General features: G+C 33.3%; 3 protein-coding genes across 3 annotated transcripts; all 3 read left to right on the plus strand.

The window, feature by feature from the left end:
* Window positions 1-397: 397 nt before the first annotated feature.
* Window positions 398-1,328, plus strand: LOC148172403 (venom allergen 5-like). Its single transcript, XM_088039257.1, has 6 exons — window positions 398-539; window positions 590-708; window positions 760-838; window positions 888-1,048; window positions 1,101-1,189; window positions 1,245-1,328. The coding sequence occupies exons 1-6, from the start codon at window positions 449-451 to the stop codon at window positions 1,279-1,281; spliced, it is 576 nt and encodes a 191-aa protein (XP_087895383.1). The 5' UTR covers window positions 398-448; the 3' UTR covers window positions 1,282-1,328.
* A 3,078-nt stretch (window positions 1,329-4,406) lies between these two features.
* LOC148172404 (venom allergen 3-like) lies at window positions 4,407-5,285 on the plus strand. Its single transcript, XM_088039455.1, has 6 exons — window positions 4,407-4,488; window positions 4,539-4,657; window positions 4,713-4,791; window positions 4,845-5,005; window positions 5,058-5,146; window positions 5,202-5,285. The coding sequence occupies exons 1-6, from the start codon at window positions 4,407-4,409 to the stop codon at window positions 5,236-5,238; spliced, it is 567 nt and encodes a 188-aa protein (XP_087895581.1). The 3' UTR covers window positions 5,239-5,285.
* Window positions 5,286-10,544: 5,259 nt separating this feature from the next.
* Window positions 10,545-13,019, plus strand: LOC148172405 (uncharacterized). The gene has a single exon (XM_088039757.1). The coding sequence runs from the start codon at window positions 10,545-10,547 to the stop codon at window positions 13,017-13,019; it is 2,475 nt and encodes an 824-aa protein (XP_087895883.1).
* The last annotated feature ends 2,141 nt before the right edge of the window (window positions 13,020-15,160 follow it).

A 15,160-nucleotide genomic window follows, 5' to 3' on the forward strand; every position in this document is an offset into this window, starting at 1 on the left:
ATTTGCCACTAAATATTTATTCAATCAAAGACAAGCGCCGAGCTCAATACGTCGCAAAACTGACGAAATAATTAAAGCAAAACAACTAATGACTCGAATTTCCGCGACTTACCTTTACCTGGAGCATTACATTGTATAAATGTTTTACTGTCTCTGCGTCAAATTTCCTTATTTATTTAATTTAATTTTTATAAGTATCGTCTAGAACAATCAAAGCAGATATGTTAAACCATTGGAAGTATTAACTGACCGATAAGAGTTTGTTTTCGTATTTATAAAAAAAATAGAATGTGTGCGTGTTACAATTTGTAGAATTTGTTTTTTTTTTAGAAAAACAATTGTTGTTATCTTTATTAATTCAAATAATCCTTCGTTCAAATATTTATGCGATTAAAACTAAACCGCAGTATATAAGTCCGATTTTATATTGAAACATACAGTTCAGAAAATGTTCATAATGGTTAATTTTGCTCTTGCTTTGACCACTTTAGTTTCGGTCATCGGTGTTGCTCTATGCGATAACTGTGGTCAAATCCATGGTAAGTTCAAACGTATAATTCTAGTACCTTTGACTTAAGTATGTCCCCAGCTAATGAAGTATCCCAGGCGGATATAACAACAATTGTAAACAAACACAACGCTCTTCGTTCCTTGATTTCTCAGGGAAAAGTGCAGGGACAACCGAAAGGCACAAATTTGAAGACAATTGTACGTTTCTAATGCTTTTAATAAATTAAAATTGCACCAGTGTTTTTTTAGCAATGGGATCAGAAATTAGGAGACGCTGCTCAAAAAATCGCCAATTCCTGTATATTTGCACATCAAAAAGTCGAAGATAGTAAGATCACGTTTAACGTATTATTAGTTTTAACAAAAAATCTTTTTAGGTCGTTTTTACGTCGGACAAAATTTGTACGCATGGTGGACTACTTCGTCTAAAGATAAAACTGTGCCAGATTGGAATTCTGCAATTCAAGCGTGGTTTAACGAACACGTTAACTTTCAGTATCCAAATATTTCGCACGGAACTACAGGACACTATACTCAAGTAAAATTTAAAATGTTTTACGATTTTGAATGAATATACATAACTTTTTTAGGTCGTTTGGGCTGACACGTACCTCGTTGGTTGTGGTTTTATTGCATACGGCCAGTATAACAAGTATTACGTTTGCAATTATGGTCCTGGGTGAGTTTCATCGACTTTAGAAGTTTTTTTGAACTGTTTTAATGTTCTTATATAGAGGGAATTATGTTGGAGTACCACCTTACAAGACGTAATAGGTCACTACTAATTTCACGTATGGTTATGGTATGGTACCATGATATAAAATCAAATAGGAGTTTTTTTGTATACATGTTTTAAAAATAAAATATGATTGACAAAAATGTTTTGTATTTAATTTAAATAAAGAAATGTAATTAAAATTTTCACATTACAACTTTCATATATTCTAGTCCATTTTTGATTTGGCTTACATAATGGATATCCATAATTCATGTTGATAATTACATAAAGGTACTGATATTATTGAAATTATTTTGAAAACAATAATATAAGTGTCTATCATTTGTAATCTATTTATTTATAGTTGAGAAAACCAGATCTACACGATTAAGTACATAAGATTTAATTTACGAAGATAAGATTTAGACTGTTTAGAATTATGACTGACAAATTTAAAATGCAGATTAATGTTTACAAAGTGAGTAAAAATACTTCATAACATTTTCGCTTTTGAGCAGTGGATAATGAACTAGCACCTTTTTAATTTTTGAGCTCACCGTTTCAGCACAACTGGCTTGTTTACAATGATATTATAATCATTCACAGATTGGTAGAGATAAGAAATTTCGGCCTTTTTCTTGAGGTTTTCTTTCTGTATCACATCACTAATTTAGAAAAACAAGATCTTTTATAACAATTATTGTAGTTGATTCACAATGTCCAAATTTAATTTTAAATCGGAAATACTACGGGAGTTTACAGAAGTATGTAATTATATAGCTATGGTAAGTTCCGAAGCTTTTTGTAAGGAAATATTGTAATTATTGTCAAGTTATCTTTCATTTAAAGTTAATTTTGGACGGAGCGTGCAGGAATTTTTGTAATGCAAAAAATAATTATCGCTATTTTTACAGTTTAAAATTCTTCATAAAACTAACATGCTATTTAAAAATGCCGAACGAGTTTTAGTGAAGGTGAAGTAAATTCCTCAATTTTGCTTCAATTAGACTATTTTAATTCACGGTGCTGATGTGACCACCTCTAGGCTAAATAAACTATTGCAAAGTAATGTAAGTTTTTTGAGCGAAATACACAAATTTTCGAAATTTTAATTGTTTAGCTGAAGCAAAAATTTTCGAAATCTTGCATACACATCGTAATTTTGGTAATTTCAGTGTTATGGCTATGAAATTGGGGAAGTTACTAATTTTGAGTCGTGTTTTAACCCCACTAAATTGCAAAGTTGTAGACCGCAAAGCAAAAATTTTAGAGATTTAAATTTTAAAGACTAGAAAAAAATATTTGTTTACCATTTTCTTTACTAAAATCGGAATTTTGGTAATTTTAGTGCTACAACAATAAAGTTTAATAAAGTTACTGAGTTGTATTACCTCTACTAATTAATAAATTAATAAATTAATTTAGTAATTAATTTACTTTATTTTGGTAATTTTAGAGCTAGAATTTAGAAAAATTACTATTTTTGTGTTGTATGTTAACTCTATCAAATTCCAAAACTGCAGAGCAAATAACACAAATTTTAGAAATTTTAATTTTGAAGACGAAGCAAAAATTTGTAATTTTGGTTCTACAGCTATGAAATTTAGTGAAGTTGCCATTTTTGAGTCGTATATTAACTCTAGCAAATTGCAAAATTGTAGAACAAAAGACACAAATTTCAGAAATTTTAATTTTAAAGAAGTAGCTAATATTTCCGGAATTTTTCACCAAAATTCTTAATTTTGACAATTTTTGTGCTAGAACAATGAAATTCCAGAATTTTACTACAAGGTGTTTATAAATGTTTCTAGCATCAAGGGGGGCTTTGGAATTCCTGTGCTGCGCTATTTTGCCGCTTTGTTTTCATACTGAATATAACTATGTTAACAATTATTTCAAATTTCACTTGCGTCTACGACTTTTCAGTTACGGTTTTGTGTCAAAATTTTGGATTTTCAGGCTTCAAACTACAACTTGAACAGTTTGTTTTCAAAACTAACTTTGTTCAATGATTGAGGTTAACTACAAATGTCAGTTGAAAAATCTAAACCCACATTAGTAACGAGCGGCAAATTTATTTGACATTTCATAGCCACCCTTGATGCTAGAAACATTTATAAACACCTTGTATTATGAGCTGTATTTTAGCTCTTCGAAATTGCAAAACTATGAAGCAAAAGACACTAATTTTTATTTATAAAAAGCAAAAATTTCCGTAATCCTTCATAAAAACTCCTAATTTTGGTAATTTTAATGCTGTAGCTATGAAATTTGGGGAAGTTAACATTTTTGAGTCATAAACTCTACCAAATTGCAAAATTGTAAAGCGAAAGACACTAATTTTAAACAAAAATATTCGACATCCTTCAATAAAATTCGTAACTTTGGTAATTTGATAATTGTTATAACTATTTTTGAAACTTGAGAAATTTTGAACAAAATTAAACTAACTTTTATGCGTATATGATGTGGCTTCAAAAAAATAGAAATGATTTATAGTCTATTAATGAATCAGGAAAAAACAAAATTGTACAATTATCAACACTACTTAAAATTAATAAATAATGATCTAACCGTTAAAATCATAGATAAGATACTTTTTCAATGAGAGGATTAATTCCATAATAGAATTTTCAACTTTTGTTAAGGCGCTAATTTCACGAAATTGGATTTAATTTCCACTACATTTATTTATTTATATTATTTATTTGATTTATTTATAGATATAGATTTATGGATATTATTTATTCAAAAGTCTCGGCAAACTTGGGGAATAAACAAAGCAAATCGACTAATGACTCAAATTTCTGATTCTTATCTTTACCTGGAGCTTTACAATTGTATGAATATTTGCTGTCCCTACGTCAAATTTCTTATTTATTTTATTTATTTAAATTTTTATTAGTGTACTGTCTAGAACAATCAAAGAAGATATTTTAAACCATGGGAAATATTAACTGACCGATAAGAGTTTGTTTTCGTATTCATAATAAAAAAAAATGCAAGTTTACGGTTCCAATGTGTTCCAATTTTTAGAATTAGTTTTTTTTTTAATAAAACAATTGTTGTTATCTTTTTTAATTTAAATCCTTCGTTCAAATATTTATTTGACAAAAGCCAAACCGCAGTATATAAGTCCGATCTTATATTGAAACTGTCAGTTCAGAAAATCTTCAAAATGGTTAATTTGGCTCTTGCTTTGACTACTCTAGTTTCGGTCATCGGCGTTGCTGTATGCGATAGCTGTGGTCAAATCTATGGTAAGTTCAAACGTTTAATTCTAATACCTTTGACTTAAGTATATCCACAGCTAATAAAGTATCCCAGGCGGATATAACAACAATTGTAAACAAACACAACGCTCTTCGTTCCTTGATTTCTCAAGGAAAAGTGCAGGGACAACCGAAAGGCACAAATTTGAAGACAATTGTACGTTTCTAATTATTATTTAAATAAATTAAAGTTGCACGAGTGTTTTTTGTAGCAATGGGATCAAAAATTAGGAGACGCTGCTCAAAAAATCGCCAATTCCTGTGTTTTTAAACATCAAAAAGTCGAAGATGGTAACATTATGTTCAACGTATTACATATTAGTTTTAACAAAAAAACTTCTTAGGTCGTTTTTACGTCGGACAAAATTTGTTCGCATGGTGGGGTTCTTCATCTAACAATAAAACAGTACCAGATTGGGATACTGCAATTCAAGTGTGGTTTAACGAACATGTAAACTTTCAGTATCCAAATATTTCGCACGGAACTACAGGACACTATACTCAAGTAAAATTTAAAATGTTTTACGATTTTGAATGAATATACATAACTTTTTTAGGTCGTTTGGGCTGACACGTACCTCGTTGGTTGTGGTTTTATTGCATACGGCCAGTATAACAAGTATTACGTTTGCAATTATGGTCCTGGGTGAGTTTCATCGACTTTATAAGTTTTTTGTAACCGTTTTAATGTTTTTATGTAGAGGAAATTATGTTGGAGCACCTCCGTATAAAACGTAATTGAACACTACTAATTCCACATATACATAATATGATTATGTTAGCATGATATAAAAACAAATACTTTGTATATTTACATGTTTTAAGAATAAAATATTATTGACAAAAATTTGTTATATTTTCATGAACCCGCACAATTTAACTAAAAAAATTAAAATGATATTATTTGATTTATTTAAAACTTTCATATATCGTAACCAATTTCATTAAAATTCAAAATAAAATTCGAGATATTTATAATATTAGAGTGCTGCAGTTATAAAATTTGAGGAATTTACTATTTATGAGTTGTGTATTAATTCTACAGAATTGTACAATCGTAGAGCAAAAGACACAAATTTTAGAAAATTTACTTTTTAAGGCAAAGCATTAATTTTTGTTATTTACTATTTTTGAATCGTTTATTAATTCTACCAAAATTTTAGAAGCCAAAATCTTTGTACATACATGTACATCTTTTACTAAAATTCGTAATTTTGGTAAATTTAGCCCTACAACTATGAAATTGGAAATTTACTATTTTTGAGTCGTGTATTGACGATAAAAAACTGCAAAGTTGTCGAGCAAAAGGCACATTTTAGAATTTTTTATTTTAAAGACGCAGCAAACATTTTCGACCTTTTTCATTAAAATTCGTAATTTTGGTAATTGTAGTGCTATAGCTACAAAAGTTGGGGAAGTTACAATTTATGAGTTGTGCATGTACTCAAAAAAATTGCAAAATTATAGAACGAAAGATACTAATCTTAGAATTTTTTTATTTTTAAGACAACCAAAATATCCGACGGTATCTTTTACTACAATTTTTTGTGCATTAGTTGTAATACGTATTTAACAATTTTAAAATTAAATAAATAATAAATTAAAAAAAATCCATTCCTTTCAATGTTTCTGATTATTAGATTTCCCACGGTTAAAAATGGTGGATGCGCCGAAGAATGGAAAGTTTTTGAACATAAATCGGCATGAAATGTGAAACTATTGATTAAATGATGAAAAAGAAGAAATAAATATTTCAACCGCAATTTAAAGCTGAAGCAGAAAAGAAAAAACCACGGTCGACTGTAGTTTAGATATTGAACGGAGATATTATTGTCCATTTTCTCGATTATTTAACCTTTAATCTCTACGAAATATAGATGTAGACAATTCCATTAAAGACCATATAAAGACCGCCCTCGTTTTTTACCCTAAAGCTGACACTGGCACGTCGGTATTGAAAAGATCAGCCATAAAATGGAATGCGGACATTTCTCTTAACGTTATGAGATCGGGTTGCGGCACTCGGTTGGAAATGGAACCTAAATAATGCTTCATGCTCCATTACAAAGCTTTAATGAGATCCCATCTTTATTTCGGTGGTCAGACCTGTTTCGAGAATTTCTTGTCTATGGCACTGGACGAAATCCAACTTGAGTCGTAAAATAATTGTCGCAAAAGTCGTCTCTAATCCGTTCAGCTTGGAGTAAACAAAAACGGTTCCTTTCGGAATGTTTTCACGACAATTAGCTGCTGAGGTCACAAGAAAACTAATTACTCGCAGCCTGAGATACGTTTCAGTCTAAATCATGCGGGTACTGAACGTATAATGAACTAATGAACAAGATGATTTTCAGACCAAGAAAGGGTGTGAATTAATGCGAGGGGACTTATGCTAATTACACCATTTAGAATTAGGCTCGCTCGGCAATAAATTAATGGCTTGGGTGACAAGAGTGGCGCTGTTGTATGAAGGATTGTTCCGGGAAGACGGCACTGCGTCTGTTTATTCGATGAAGATTAAAATATGAATGTTTCGGTCATAAACAATTCATTAAAGTCGCCCGATCCCGCGACCCAACTTTTCTATCGCCTCAAGCGTGTAAAGTAATAAACTAAAAGGAAAATATTTGTTCCCTAAGGATTAAACTGATTTGGTCCAGCTCTGATCTGATGTGAATTAGGTTGTCTGGAGAATAAAAAGAAAGTTAGGGCGAGGCACCACTCTAAAATTAAGATCGGCCGAAAAAGCTTATCTCTGCGAAGCGTAAGATTTGCAACTCTTTGTTATGTATCAATTTTCTTCAAGAATGCGTAGAAACGCCGCTTCGAAATCTGATGACAAAACATCGATTTCACATGTAAGATGTGTAAGTCGTAAAGCAATGCGGGAACTTTTCATCCGACCCGACTTTTATTACCCACCTTACCTTAGCTTAGGAGCACAAAGCAGATCCGTAGATGTCACACATCAAATCTTCAATACCCTTCGAGCTGGATTACGGCCAAAAAGCGTTTTTTAGAAACGGAAAAATTCACCGCTGCGGGATTTTGCCAATTCTACGATGGAAGGTTGACTTTAAATCTAAAGTCAACAAACAGAAGTGTGTGGATCATGAGGGACATAGATTTTAAACTTGCGCTAATAACTAGATGAAACTGCTGTTATTTGTTTTAACAAATTTATGTAATAAACAAACAGGGCGAGTGTACAAAGTCTAATTATGTACGAATTACATACAATGCTTTATGTTCGATTGTAGTGAACACAATTTTTTTTCCAAAGAATTAGATTCGGCATTGAAAATTGTGAAGTGTACTGTTTTTAGTAGTTACGGTTACGAACTTTATTTACAAGTAAAAAAACCTAAATCGTGACATAAAATGAAAGGAATAGCTGGCGTTATAAGCTAAGGAATCTTCTTCCTACTAAGTAGAGAAGTGTGTATAAAGAAACTTACAACGCACACAGGAGGTGAAATTGTATTTTGACATTAATTTATTTATTTTACTCTATTACTACAGACGCCGTCCATCAAGAGCGACATTATGAATGGTAAACGAGATTGTCAATTATAGATTATTGTACAATCGGACATAAAAGTGTCTTAAAACACTAAATTATTTACCACACTGTTTTTTAACGTTTTTTTGTTCTTCTTGTTTGGGAGATTTAAAAGAAATGTTGCGTTTGTTGCAGTTACTTCAATAGCACCCTGTATTTATTAATAAAGAATGTCAATGATAAATTGTTATTTTGTTTGCTCCGTCTTTGAAGATCTGTTTACATCGTATTTCCGCATTAAAGGCAGCCTCAAGGGTCGCGAACAAAGTGAATTAATCATTTATAACCATTGTAGTCGTACAATTATATTCTTTGTTGCAGGAGTAGTCTTCTCATTTATTTAAAACCATTTGCGTACGTAAAAATTCTTCCGCAAGAGTCAGTAGATGTCTGAATAATATAATCTTACCCCGAACAAAGTTGAAGTAGACATGAAAGGCAAGAACTAACGGAGCATAAGAGTTCGTATGAATTTTTATGCTCTCGCTTCTCCACACCGTAACACATTCAAATTTAATTCGAACTTTGAGATTTTGCTACCTAGAAGTAATAGATACGAAGCAGTGAAAAAAAAAAGCAAGAAATAAAAGATTAGGACGACTTTCCGCCATTTCCTGCAGCATTAAGGATTTAAACGTTAGTTATTTTTAATACTTTTGTGCGAACTCATTTTGTGGAAGAGAGTTCATTCAATCTTAAGTTCTTTTGTCATTTTCTGATGGAGTGTCGCGAAAGTACATTGTAAAGAAAACTCGAGACTAAAGTTTCCGGTTCACCCTTCAGCTGAGATCATTGCAATTTATAGAAATAGTCCTAAAGGGAATTGCATTAACTTTTAGCCAAAAAGGAACAATTTTTGAGTTTTCCCGGCAGCTACATTCTTGAAATATTTAGTGGAAAATCGTTCTACCATAACCATACAGACGTTATCTCTACTGTTTCTGGCGTTTACCCATTACTATTTTGTTATGCACGTTTACACCCTACTGAGAACGCATACAGTCTTATAACTACATGCAATAAAAACTTTTTCGATCATTTTCCGTGCAAGACTCTATTGTGTGATGGAAAAAGCACGAAAGAGGGGAAATAGACATTCCGATAGGTAGTGATTTAGAAGTCAATTTTATGCAAAGTGCGAAAATCAAATGAAGTATAGTATGAGGACGGATGTGTGGAAAGCCATTTCTATTCCTAAAAGAAAATGCTTATCTGAGTATTTACTTTTGATGCTTTTTTGAATTACGTCGTTAAAATTCATTTTAGCTCAAATTTAGAGGGCTCGTTACTGGACGGATTTTCCATTTGGATAACCGAATTTTATTCGAGCCTGTAAAATTTTTAAAGACGGGAAATTCACTGCTTCTTTGCCATGGAATAGATATTATTGAAACACAAAAACTCTTTATAACTGCTGGCGATTTCACCACGCATCCCATTTATTCGTCCCTTTGTTGTTGTGTTTTCCCAGAACGGATAAATCCAAATACAGGTATGCATACAATTCTGACCTAATTTCGCTAACTGGTGCCAACCGATCATTTTGTTGACTTTGAATAGTGCCGGCAGTGTAAATTAGGCGACTCCTATCTGTATAATAAAGTGGTTGTTATCACTTCCGCCCAGTTACTAATAGGACAATGCATTACAGCGTTAACTCCACATGAGTGTGTGTAAACATGTATGATTTACTGCAGACGTCTAGTCTGCTTTATTCAGCAACATTTTATCTAAATCTAGGGAATTTATGCGCCTTTTTGCCTTCGGCTGAATTGTCGGAAAACGCGTGGAAGTGCGTCCGTATCGCCATCAAAAGATAACCCCAAAATAAACAGTAGTATAAATCACTCGGGGTGTTATTTTTGGTTAACTGTAAATATTTCAGAAGGGGAAAGGTAGAGGAACTCGCTAATTCTGCGGAGTTAAACAAGCAAAAATCTTGTTTGGATTTATATTATTACGTTTAGTTGCGCTTCTAATAATTTCAGTTTTAATGGAATTCGGAATGGTTCAGCATAATTTAATTTTCAGTAAGATATGCAGATGCATAAATCCTCGGGAGCTTTGAAGTTTACATGTGTGCTTGCCAAGGAATGTCGCTAACTTATATCAATCTCCACGCTTTATTGATAACATTACGCCTATATTAACAGTTGGACAATCCGACCACGAGGCTAGTCTTTCAGGAGCGTCGCTATTGATTGCAAAAATAAATTTACAATTGGAAGAAATATTTCATGAAGGTGTAGCCAAATAAAAGGGATAGAATGAGCAAACGAATCCCTTTAAATGCGATTAGTAGAGGTTGATACCTGCTCCTGCATCTCCGCCAAAAAATACTTTAAGTTTATTAATATTTAATGTTCGTACTGATCTTTCTCCATCCCTTCATCAGTGTAAAAGAAATGGCGCCGAATAGAAAACCAGCTTTTAATCTAAGCACTCGAAAGTCCACGTCACGTTTTGACAGTTGTCTTCCAAAATGCCGAGATCCAAATCCAAATCGAAAAAAGCGAAGAAGAGCGACGTGAACGAGACTAAAGCGCACGCCATCAAAGAAAAATCGTACATAACCAAACAGATCGAAACCTCCATAACGTTATTAGAAAGCCCCGAAAGCAGTATAGTCCTCGAATCTCTCCTTTTCTTATCAAAATACGCCGACATCCAAAAGAACAATTTAGTTTACATCCATTCTCGTGGCCTTTTGCCAAAGTTGCTGGCACTTTTCGACCATAACATTTGCATCGTAAGAGTTTCCTTGAGATTATTATCGCAATTATTAACAGTGGAAGCCGCCCAAGTCGAGTTAAATCAAGAAAAATTCGATAAAGCTATCATGAAAATTTGCAACTTCTACATAAGTCACGGTGATGTGAATGTAAAAGAGTTTTCTATTCTAATTCTGGCAGCATATAGCGTGATGGGAAGAACAGATATTTTACTCGAAGAACCGGGTTTAGTGGGCGCTATTTTGAAGACGGTCAAAAAACCGGAAACGGAGCTCATCCTAAATAAGACACTCGAATTGTTTAGCAGGTTTCTTGAGGTGGAGAAAGTGCGTAAAACTTTGCCGCAAGAGAAAGACTTCAGTCTGCAGCTTTTCGTTCAACACATGCATGACTCTAAGAGTAGCTTCTTGGTTATTTTGAACATATTCGAGAAGATGACGTATTTCGGAGAAGACGTCCTCCAGAACAAGTTGAAAGAGTGTTGTCTTGTTGAGCACATGTTCGACATTATTGTGGACCCCGAGCGAGCAGAATACGCCCCCACATGTTTAAACATCGTTCTCCACTGCATGAAAAACGAGAATACTAACAGCTATTTCACAACTTCTTTGGAGTTCTTGAAGTTTAGTCAGTGGGGTAGGAAGTGTCCCCTTGATTTCCTCCACGCCTGTGCGCAGATTTTCCTCGAGCTCTCTAAAATAGATGCCATCAAACAGATGCTCTTTGATTTATCTATAGAAGACACTATTCTCTCGTTTTTTCGCTGCCATGATAAGAAAATCCTCAATGCAACTTGCGAAGCGATCTGCCACATGTCGAAACACAAGTACTGCTGCGAGAAAATGGTAACTCCCGTCGTTATACAGAAACTTCTTCAGATCATGCAGAGAACAGGTGATGGTGATGATCCTCAAAATGAGACGGCTTTATCAACTTTACATTACTTCAGCAAAAGAGATTCAAGAACGATTCACATGATCGCCGCTTACGATGGATTGGCAATAATGTTGCGCTATTTGCAAGAAGGAACGGTTAAATTACCCGAATACTCGTACAAGAAAGTTCTAGAGATGATCAATATGTTCGTTACTAACAATCAATTGCAGAGTCTTATTCTTTCTCCGGATTTGTACGATGTAATTTTAGCGCAAACTTTGAGCAAATTCGATGAAATATGCATGAGAAGCTTGGAAATTATGATAAACTGCTTAAACCACAAAGATTTCCAAAATTACTTCTTATTAAATAAAGGATCTCAAGTCGTGACGAGTAAACTCACCACTACTACGAACGAGCAGGTGGTTAGATTACTCATTATTTTTGTTCATAACGCTTTGTTGTACGATAATTTAGCCAAGGATCTTGTTTACGCGAAAATTTTGCTTATCCTCAAGACGATTCCTGAAGGAATGAAATACCGGAATCCACTCATTCAACGAGTTATCAACATGATTTACGACATGTGTCTCCCGATCAAGTTTTTCGAAACTGGAAAGTTAGATCTTATGGACAAATTCACGGAGAGATTCTACGTTATCTGTGGACCTTGGACTGATCCTTTTCCGTTTTTGGAAGTTTTGGAACTACGCATGATGTCTACTCTGAGCACAATTTACGTCATTGATGACTGTGTGAGAACTCGAGAAGAGAAAGGACACGATTGTTTCAGTCTGCAGATGCAAAACAGAGGCAGCAATTCCTTGAAATCCATGTCTTCGATCGACTCGGTCCAAACGAAATGTTCGATCAATTTTGGCCGCTTATCTCATGATCCCTTCTTACCAAAATACATCCGCGAGGTGAAAAAACTCATTTCCAAAGAACCCAACTTTAAAGAAAAAATCAGAGTTCTGGCTGAGTTTGTAGACAGTCGATTATGTGGTCCAGAGAAAGACAGCACCACTCTGGATAAACAGCACACTTTCAAACTTCACATCGAATGCATCAAACAGAAGTTGGGCACGAATATGATTCCAATAGGATACTTGCGGTTAGGCTTTCAATGTGAAAAAGCGCTGCTTTTTAAAGCTCTAGCCGATTACGTCGACATTCCAGTGACTTTCGTTAAAGGCAAGAATAAAATTTATTGGAACGAAGTTGCGTTAATCGAAACTGTGCATCGTAAAAATGTCTTGAAAATGTTTGTAGTTGATTTGATGAACAAAATTGGACAGCTGTTGCTCGTCGGATCAAGACAATGTAATACATATTGCGATATTCAATAAAACGCCAAGTTTCAATTCAATTCTTGAGACAACGCGAAAGTTAAACGGAAGGATTTTGCGAGTTTTAAACGCTCGAGCAATCGAAACGGAATGGATTCGAAGCTACACAATTTTCAGTTTTACGAACACAGTTATTGTCATGTAGAATCAAAATCGATATGGTTAGAAAGACTGAAGACTCTTTGTTCCGCCCGTTTTCCACAAATTAAAAATTAAATATAAATAAAAATATGTACTTTATTTTTTGTGGTCAATTGCACTTGTGAAAATAATTTCTATCGAATATGATTAGTTGAATAGGTGCAAAATCAGTTGAGTCTTCAAGTCGTTAGGATTTATTTTAAAGTTTTGTCGCTTGTCGTTCTGAAAACTCATACATTTGCATAATTTTTTTGTTGGTTTAAGACAAAAGTGGTGAATTATGAAATTATGAATTATTCTCTTTATTGGAATCAGTTGTATTCCGACTTTCAGAGTTCTTCATTTTAGTCAAATTAGTACGAAATATTTCTATTAATGTTTACACAGTTTTAGAACATAGTTTTTGGTAAATTTGTGATTTTCGTCTCGCATAATGGGAGTCCTAGTGTAGCTGCCTTTCTTTGTGACCTCACATTGTGAAATCTGAATTAAAATCTAAATTACCTGTATTAGTTAATTTCGCCGTTCCTTGTTCTCCTCAATTCCGTTTTGTAAGTAATTTACTTACAAGATAAAAATAAAACTTTTAGTGATTTGTAGATTTTGTATACATTTCCATGGACATTATTATTTTAAAGATGAATGTAAATAAAAGATGAAATAAAAACGGAGAGGATGAAGTACATATTTTTAACTGAGTGCATATTTTTGCATTGTTACTTTTTGTTCCTTTTCGGAATGTAGTTGGCCTGTATTATCTTCTTTCATTTTATTATTACGATTGAAATAGTTTTAAAGCAAAAGCGCAGTTAAAACAAACAAGTACTTAATTTAAATGATTAATTCATCTCTATAAAGCAAAACCGTTTCGTTCTTTTCAAGCGAATATTTAAATTCGAAGAGGGCTGTTATCTTATTCAAATGCTAGCAGCCACCTTCTTTTCAGGTACAAAGGTGGAAATAAAGGAGAATTAATAATGCAGAATACATTTTAAGCACATCAAACGTGAACGTTCTATTGGCGAAATTAATCTCTCTGAAAAATTATAAGACTGTTTTATGTTTTTCCGATCAAAGGCTGTCAATAAACCTGTTTCGATTCACTTCACTCGGCCAAATAAATTTCGTTAATGAGCTTGAAATGAATTTTTCCAGGTGATGGAGCCTTTTTTATCGCTTGTTTTATGAAACTTTTCCATCGTTTTAAAGGCATTAATTATTTTATCACTTACCGGCAATGGATGATGAAATTTATCGCATCTTTCATTTAGAGGAAGTGGAAAGTTATAAATGAATGCCTTGCCCTGGAAGTGCTTCTGACAATATTGAATTTGTAATTAGGAAAAGCCGTGTAAATCAAGGGAAGACTCCGAGTATAATCAGGTAGATTTGCACGGAGACTGCTCTAATTTTGCGAAAACATTCGTTACTCACATCAAACGATGTATGTAATGATTTCAGCGCTGTTTCTATCAATGACAGCGTCATTTCAACCCTCGCGTCTGCTTTCTCGCTTGTCTCCTTTAAAATCTCATTATCTTTATATAAATTACGGTTATTGGAAGAGATAATGAAACATGTTTTCTAGGAGATACGTGTATGTCGAACATCATCGCGTTTTGATAACATCTTTTAATGAAGAGGGTGGAATAAACTACCCTTGAATGTCAGCCCATATTAGAAGAGAATAGGGGTGTCACCTCGTCTCCCTACTTTCAGGATTCTTTTATCAGTTTCAGTAATACAAAGAAACCAATTTATTTATCGGGAATCTAAATTCTAAATCTAACAATCTTGTTACTCCAATCACTAGAAAACATGACCAGAGAACTATTTCCGCTTTTTAATAGATTTTTTCAAGTTTTATACACTTTGTCTGGTAGTTTTCTGTAGTGCCTTCATTTCCTTCCGGAAGTCTGATTTTTCAAGATCCTGAAACTAACAATGTCCTGCTGCTTTTAGTTATCTGAGAACCATTTCACATTACTTTGGAATGAAAT

The sequence above is a fragment of the Gnatocerus cornutus genome, chromosome 6 (genome assembly GCF_029298725.1).
Source record: "Gnatocerus cornutus isolate USDA-ARS CGAHR chromosome 6, icGnaCorn1.1, whole genome shotgun sequence".
NCBI classification, from domain to species: domain Eukaryota; kingdom Metazoa; phylum Arthropoda; class Insecta; order Coleoptera; family Tenebrionidae; genus Gnatocerus; species Gnatocerus cornutus.

Bases quoted from the DNA above. Each gene is read 5' to 3' on its own strand.
- LOC148172403 (XM_088039257.1), top strand. From the start codon at position 449: ATGTTCATAATGGTTAATTTTGCTCTTGCTTTGACCACTTTAGTTTCG. The intron at 540-589 runs GTAAGTTCAAAC...GTATGTCCCCAG, and splicing joins TAACTGTGGTCAAATCCATG to CTAATGAAGTATCCCAGGCG. The intron at 1,190-1,244 runs GTGAGTTTCATC...GTTCTTATATAG, and splicing joins GTTTGCAATTATGGTCCTGG to AGGGAATTATGTTGGAGTAC.
- LOC148172404 (XM_088039455.1), top strand. From the start codon at position 4,407: ATGGTTAATTTGGCTCTTGCTTTGACTACTCTAGTTTCGGTCATCGGC. The intron at 4,489-4,538 runs GTAAGTTCAAAC...GTATATCCACAG, and splicing joins TAGCTGTGGTCAAATCTATG to CTAATAAAGTATCCCAGGCG. The intron at 5,147-5,201 runs GTGAGTTTCATC...GTTTTTATGTAG, and splicing joins GTTTGCAATTATGGTCCTGG to AGGAAATTATGTTGGAGCAC.
- LOC148172405 (XM_088039757.1), top strand. From the start codon at position 10,545: ATGCCGAGATCCAAATCCAAATCGAAAAAAGCGAAGAAGAGCGACGTG.